At 38.0% G+C, this 8,050-nt stretch overlaps 1 protein-coding gene across 1 annotated transcript; it reads right to left on the bottom strand.

Annotated features, from left to right (window-relative positions):
• Window positions 1-486: 486 nt before the first annotated feature.
• Window positions 487-7,316, bottom strand: LOC131220682 (uncharacterized). Its single transcript, XM_058215461.1, has 6 exons — window positions 6,908-7,316; window positions 5,097-5,318; window positions 4,813-4,950; window positions 2,831-3,118; window positions 2,242-2,715; window positions 487-721 (listed from the first exon to the last, which is right to left on the bottom strand). Exons 1-5 carry the CDS (start codon window positions 7,268-7,270, stop codon window positions 2,260-2,262), a joined length of 1,467 nt encoding a protein of 488 aa, XP_058071444.1. The 5' UTR covers window positions 7,271-7,316; the 3' UTR covers window positions 487-721; window positions 2,242-2,259.
• Window positions 7,317-8,050: the final 734 nt, after the last annotated feature.

An 8,050-nucleotide genomic window follows, 5' to 3' on the forward strand; every position in this document is an offset into this window, starting at 1 on the left:
AGCCAATGACTTCTAATCTTTCATGTGTCCAACCGGTTGGACTATAAATTATGGTCCACCAGCCAATAAATTCCAACCCATCCAATAGGTTGACTTTGTCATGAGGATCTACTCATTGAGTGCACCATACTTCTTTTTTGCTATTTATTTTTGGCTGGAAATTGTTTTATATGGTGGGGCCCACATGATAAATAGATTAGGGATTATTTTTGGCTGGAAATTGTTTTATATGATGGGGCTCACATGATAAATAGATTAGGGATTATTTTTGCATTAGATTATCCAAGGTTGCTACATAACCTTTTTCTTTTTTCAACCTGTTTATACCAAAGGAATAAATATCAGTTTGGGCTGTATCGCCCTGTATCAAGCTATTTTGAGCCAACACATACTGAATACAGATACTTCGACCTTTGGTTCCTTCCCTTTTAGACCAAATTTCGACCACTGAACTTGTGAATTTTCAAAAGATGGCTAGAAAACATGTTAGAAGAAAGAAAATCTGAGATCTACTATTTTCTTTCCATCATTCATCACTGTCAATTGCAGTCAAACATAAAAATGCAATAGTACAGTTACCTTCCTACTCATATAAATACTACATTCCTTAAATACAAGATTTCCTTATGCTGCGTGTTCCACTGAAATGGGCGCATGTCTTCGTAAAAGCTATTTACTTGAGATTACTCGCCAAATTTCTTGATAGTCTGATCTCGTAAATCTGGTATGCAAGGGAAATTTAAAAAGCAAAAAAAAGGCAGTAATGTAAGACAAGAACAGAACATGGCTCAAAGGAAAATAAAAATAGAGAGAAGCAACATAGCAAATGGGTGATTTCCAATATTAAAATCCAGCTAATTTATGTCTTGTCATAATATCATAGAATTTTTTTTTATTACTAAGCGTACAAAGGAAACACATTGCTAGTACTTCCATTTCATATCCATTTTGGCTACTTCAATATTATGTCTGCCATTAGGATTTATAAGAATATAGCCCAAAGATAGATGCAGTATCCTCAACACCCAGATCCATAGCTCAATTGGCAGACTGAATGGAGATACCTCGTTTCAACACTTGATGTCTTGGTATCGATCCCTAGTGGGGGTGGCTAACATGGAGTGTGTACTAACAAGCTAACCCAAAAACAGAAGAAGAAGAAGATGCAGTATCCTCAAAGCTTAAATTTGTACAAAAACACAAGAAAAAGAAGATTCTGGCAGTTATGTAAGATAAGAACAACACAGATCAAAGGAAAAGAAAATAGGTATAGAGTGAGAGAGAGGCAAATGAGTAATTCAAATCAAGCTAATTTACATCATATCATAATATCAAATTCAACAGTTTGTAGGAAAAAAAAAAATTTACTAAGGATACAAAGAAAAGATAATGCTAGATACTTCCATTTCTGCCGCTTCAATATTATGTTTGGTGGCATTAGGATTTATGGGATCCTCGCACGAGGATAGATCGTAGATGCAATATTCTCGAGTTAAATTTGTACAAAAACACAAGAAAAATGAAGGTTCAAGCAGAAATGTAAGACAAGAACAGAACAAACTCAAAGGAAAAGAAAATAGAGAGAAAGAGAGAGAGAGAGAGGAGTGATTTGTGATATTCAAATCAAGCTAATTTATGTCATATCATATTATTATATTCAGTAATTTGTAGGAAAAAATTAATTACCAAGGGTAGAAAGAAAAGATATTGCTAGATACTTCCATTTTATATTTATTTCTCCTACTTCAACATTATGTCTGCCATTAGGATTTATAAGATATTTGCCCTAGGATAGATGCAGTATCCTTGACCTTAAATTTGTATAAGTGGGCGCATGACTCTGTGATCTGTAGTGTTGATTTGATGGGCCTAAATGTAGATGCTTCAGTGCAAATAATAATAATAACAATAATAATAATAATAATAATAATAATATCTGATGGGAATTCCCCATCCACATTCAGCTTCATCAGATTAATGGTCTAGATTACAAAGCCATTAGCACCACTACTACAATTCAATGTTCAAGGACATTGTGAGGGATACATAATAGAGTACTATAATGATGAGTAAAATGTTATAACATGTGAAGTCATAATGCTTGGAGCATATAAATAGCGATGTAGGAAGGTTTACGGAGTCAGAACAGAAAATGCAACAAACAGGTAGTAACTGTTATAATGCTAGAAAACAGGACTGCTTTCTTTCAGATGGATGTGTACACTCAATAAGAGGAACTACCAAGATGATTTTAGAAGTCTAAACCCATCTCTTCTGTGGAGCCGTATCCTTAGAACTTGATTGAGTGCGCCTCCTAGTCCGCTTTGAATCAGCTACAGAGGATGCCAATTGCCTTGGTCTTAATCCCATAGTTGTGTAGGCTCCTTGGTTCATTGAATTCTCTTTAAGAGGGCTCACTGCCCGCTGTTTCAAATGCCCATTTGTTGATTTTGGCAAAGGGATGGGAGTCCTTTCTGAAGGTGGTAACTGAGTTTTCCTTGCAGGTAAATCATCTTCACAACGAATGTTCTGATTTTCATGATCGATGGAACCTCGACGTCCTCTGGCATTGACAGGGCAATCAGAGTCAGATGACGAAGGGCTAGTGCTGCTATCCATGTCATAAAGAAGATTTTGTGCCATGACTGGAGGCTGCATGTTATTTGAGTTTGAGGCAGAGAAAGATGGTCTCCGAAGCCTTGTTAGGTGCAACACCTGTAGAATGCATTTCTATTCAGTGATTGGGTTTGAGAGAGAATATTTCTAGGCTAAGTAGGAAACAAAAAACTAGAAAAATCAAGATTTCCATTATAGTGTGTATTATTCTCACCTTCTGTTCCAATACCATCATATCCTTTTTAACCTTTGAAATGATCATGTTTTTCCTCCTGATAATGTCTTCTAATTCTGAAATCCTCTGTGATCCACAGAAAACAGATACCACATCAAGCAATGAATATTCTGTGACAGTAAATGCTAAAAAGAAAGAAGGACAATCTTCAGAACCAGCAGTATCAGATGCACAGGCAATGGCAGCCAATTCCTTTATTGTAGCATCCTTCTCTTCACATGCCTTTTGGAGATTGTAGATATCGTGTTCTATTGCTAGTGTATTCAGCTAAACACATGCATTGTGCCATTCAGGCCAAGGTTATGAACAAAACAATCAATAAGATGACAATTGAATCATTGGGGACACAAAACTTTGCGTCTATTCATGAAACAGAGCAAAACTAACAAACTTCATGAAATGGTGCCCTTGAAACATCAAATCAGATATTCGGTTCAACAATAAAGACTACACATTTCTACCTAGTACAGAGATTTGAGTCAGTATTCGTATTACAAAAATAATCTTCCGACAATTTGAATGCAGATTTTGAGGCCTTTTTTTCCATTCTTTCTTTTGGGGGTTAAATTGGGGACGTTGGGTTATAAACACTAGAGCATTGGGCCCAAACCAAAACAGTAAATCACTTCCATAACCCTTCAAAACCTCCAGCTTTTTCCACTATAATCACCTTTTTTTCCCCCATCATCTCTGCCTATCCATTTGCCAGAAAACATCAAACAAAAACTCGTCATCAGTTGGAAATCATTAAAAAAACAGGTGCAATTTTCCTTTGTCTTTTTATTGTGTGCTGTCGTGCCCAATGGGTTGATGTGGTACCCACATCAAAGATTTGGGACAATTAATGGGTTGATGTGGTATCATCCATCGTGTATAATACAGTGTTACTTGAAAAGTTCATGACCAAAAATTTGGACCAAACACTGTATTATAATTTATACACGAATGTATTCGTATCTGATTTTTTGGTGTTTTCCATTTTTCATGGCCAAATTTTAATTGTATTTTTCAGTGTTTGCACTGAATAATACTCGAACTTTTGTTGTGCCATATTTTTGCCGTATACTGAATTGTATTGGATGATAATCATCCATCAGTGAGGCTGTTGTAACTGTTGGACTGTTGTAACTGCTCTGAGCTTTTAATTTTGCATTTTACATTATGAATCCCATGTGATATGTATCCACATGGCATGCACCATTTCTATTTAAATGCAAGGCACTCCACAGTACCTAAGTGACAAGGATAATTCAAGGTCCATTTTGAGTTTATAAGTGGTGCATATTGTTGTACCATACCCTACATTTTTAGATCTGATGACCTATGGTTTAACAGAGGACATGGTCCTTAACAGAGGAATGGCAGAACAGGACTAGTGTTAGTTGGATAAGACTTGAACAATAACAATGCCTACGGCGGCGGTGGTGATAAATTATTTGATACGGATCACGGGTCATTTGCAATCCAGGTCACTTTTTTTGCCAGTCCAAAATATGTTTCTGTATACTTGACTAAGTTGTAATGTAAATCTATTTTTAAAAATATAGAGATTTATACTTTTGTCCAATAGCATGCATATAATATAAATCTCTATTGCATAAACTTAGTGTATGTATTGGAGTAACCCTGCATGATCATAGTGGAACATGAATTTGAGCATTAGTTTGGCTAATAGGGGAACAACAACAGAACTCTAATTTGTCTTCAGACTTTGATACATGAAATCCAAACGCAAAAGTTAGCACTGCTGTGAAAGAAACAGTAACAAACACCCCTTTTTTCTTCTTTTTCAGCATCTGGGTAAGCTGCAATAGGACTCCTGAATTATGTTTGTAACACTATCCAAACCACACTAGATGCGAAACTTCCCTGTTTAATTTATTGCTTGGAATGCAATAGGTCTAACTACTCGACTCTGAAATGAAATTCCAACTCTGAAATTTGTTTCAAGTGTTTTTTACCTGGATGTCTGCAGAAGATGTCACGCTCGAACACCAATCAGATAAGTCAGACATCCGTCGCTCCTCTTGCTCGGTTGCATTCACATTGGGCACCTTAAATATCTCATCTCGGCTAGATTCTTTCTCGGACGTGCTCTTCTGAATAAAACACAAACTATAACAGCTAAGAGAGTTGTAGGTGAAAACAATTCAACTTGGTTTCAGCTGTGCTAATTCGATTGGGTAATTAACAATATCAAGATTAACACTACTAGTTCTTCTCAGTAGACAAGACTCTTTCTCACCTTTGATTCAATTAATGGATTCCAATTTGGTTTGGGGACCGGGCTTTCATGATTCAGTTTGTGAATTTGGCACCCACAACTGCATAATTCAGTCGCACCACAGTCATTGCCGTTGTTCTTGAGAAGCAATCTGTCAGTGCCGGTATCTGCTTGATCCTTCATGGAATTCATCTGCTCACACAAATCATCAAGCTTCTGCTGCATGGTTGACAGCACCTGATCCTGAAAAGCCAACAGAAAACATGTCATGAGAGCTTTCAGGATACAAATGAAAGAAGAAGAAGAAGAAGAATTTAAAAAAAAAGCAGGAATGCCCAGATTTTATTTTGTGGGAGACCCATCCTTCAGGGGTACATACCAATGATCGCAACCAATTGTTAGGTGGTCCCCCCTTGATTATGACCCGCATTGGAAAGTCTCATGTATTGGATGATAAGATTGGCCCACCATTTCGTGGTAGACCCATACCAGTAATTGAAACTGTTCATTAGGTGGGCCCTCTGATTATGGCCCACATTGTAAAATCTTACATATTGGATGATCAGATTGGTCCACTATGACCAGCCAACAGGCAGTGACAATGAGAAGGCCAGCCTTGCACATTCGACGAGCAGAAGCCATTAATTGTATGCGTTGCAGAGAAATGCAGATAATGAGCTTATAGCCTTACCCAGCAACCTCTCCACACCAGGCGTGCCATGTGTGCAAGATCTAAGCCACCCATCAGGTAGGCCAATGTGTGGATTCCTTGGCCCAAATATAAGCCAGTCTGTTCATTCAAGAGTTCATTTATTATATACAGTGCAGGCCACCTGTTATTACACTGGGCTTCTACAAAGCAAGGCCTGATAAATGAGTGAGTTAGATCTTGCAAGCATGCCTATGTTGGCACATGTGAACCATGACTCCCTTGGCAAATCACAGTGTGGCTACGGGATGAATGGTTCTGATAACCAAGGGTCGGGCCCCAGGATATGGTGTAGCTCAGTGCGCAGATATCTCCCACTGCCAATTACCAATGACGGGTGAGAAATCCTAGGGGTAGTTTGGATGGTGGTAAATGGTTTACGTGGTAAATGATTTACTAGTAAATCACTTAAAGGCTGTAAATGATTTACAGCCTGTATGTTTGGCTTTAAGTTTTAAATGATTTATTACTAGTAAATCATTTACAGTGTTTGGAAAGCTTGTAAATGGTAAATGAAATCTGCTTTATAGGCTTTCATCCAAACAAATAGAGCCTTGCCATCTCCAAAACTCACCTTTATGCTGGTAAATAAGAATGGGGCTTTGCTAGTAAATCATTTACAAGTAGTAAATAATTTACTAGCAAATTAGAGCATCCAAACACAAGTAGTAAATGATTTGCTAGTAAATCATTTACTACTTGCCCCATATACTACCATCCAAATGCCCCTAACAGTGCGTTTCAAAACGAGTTCTTAAAATTCGCATTTTGAAATGCTTGCTAAATTCCCACCAACCTTGTTTTAATGACTGGAGATGATGTGCGCACATTTTCACAGGACTGCAATTTTCAAAAAAATAAAATAAAATAAAATAATCCCAAAAATAGCGAAAAAAAAGGAAGAAAATAGATAGAAAAATAAGAAGAAATACATCATTAAAGGGGAAAAAAAAGAAGAAGGAATAACTAGTTAAGATGAGAAATGAATAACTCATTAATAAGAGAAATAAACTTTAAAAAAAATCAATTAAAAAGCAGAAGCAAGAAAAGGAAATTCAATAAACCAAACCCTAAATCTACAAAACCTAAATAAATGCAACTGAAAAGAAGCTCATTTACGAACCCTAAGTTCTACAGAGCGCCGAAGCTGAAAAATCTGGCGAGTTTTCTTCAAATCGGCGGTTGCGACCGCAACAACCGCAACGATGAGGACGCGATGCATGGGGCTGAAGAGCTCCCAAGCCACGGCTTCTCCTCGGCTCAAGTTGTTCCCTACATTTCTCGCTGATGTGGCTTCTTGCACACCGATTAAACGGCCTTGGAGGGAGAACCACGTCAGCTGGCGCTGTGCGGGGATTGGACGGGTCGGATGCTTGAAGCGGCTCGAGATCCGGCGGGGGGATTGAGATTTGGAAGGAGAGAAGGGAGCGAGGGAGACCACAGCCGAGCCGACGGCGCGATCCAGGCCGTCTTGCTCGTCTTCCATGGAGAGAGAGAGAGAGAGAGAGAGAGAGAGAGAGAGAGAGCTGTACTTTGGAGCTTCAAATACGTAGGTTTGTACGGTCGGAGAGATTTTTGAAATTCTGCCTTGGGAGGGAATCCACGTAACGTGGTGGTAGGGGGTGATACGGACCAGTAAGAATTCGACACGTGGATGGTTTAGTTGTCTTATTGAGGGGCGTCTAGCCGTTTGGGTTTTCAATTTTGAAAACCATTTTGATGCTCTGGCAGCGTATGACGCTTGATACGCAGTCATTCAGAAATGGTATACTTGGCGTATATTAACACACATTAAACTGGATAAATTGTAGAATGCACTGAATCTGATCCATAAAATCAGATTGGTTGAGTAATTATCACCTGTAAATCGTGGACATTTGTACGTTGAAATAGGACCGTTGATTTTTTTACATTCCTAATCGCACAGTAAAAATCCACCCATCCGATGGTCAGATATGAGTGCAAATTTTGGTTCCTGGTACATCTAAACTGGGACCTATAGTTTAGACATTCTAAGTTGAGCTACCGGGAACACAAGTATACAATTGCTAAGTAATTTTTTAAGTGCTTGTGTACCATCTATCATACTTTCTAGAGTATTTATTATTTACTTTTTTTTTTATGGTTACCAACCATAGAAGCGGCCGTAAGGAGAGTCACGGGTCATTTAGCAGCTCTATTTTGGATGTATTCCGGCATGGCCACTGCTTTCTTATTTGTTACCGTTGTATATTTCAAATATTAATATGTTTTCAAATCTCACTTA

The sequence above is a fragment of the Magnolia sinica genome, chromosome 1, assembly GCF_029962835.1.
Source record: "Magnolia sinica isolate HGM2019 chromosome 1, MsV1, whole genome shotgun sequence".
Classification (NCBI taxonomy): Eukaryota; Viridiplantae; Streptophyta; class Magnoliopsida; order Magnoliales; family Magnoliaceae; genus Magnolia; species Magnolia sinica.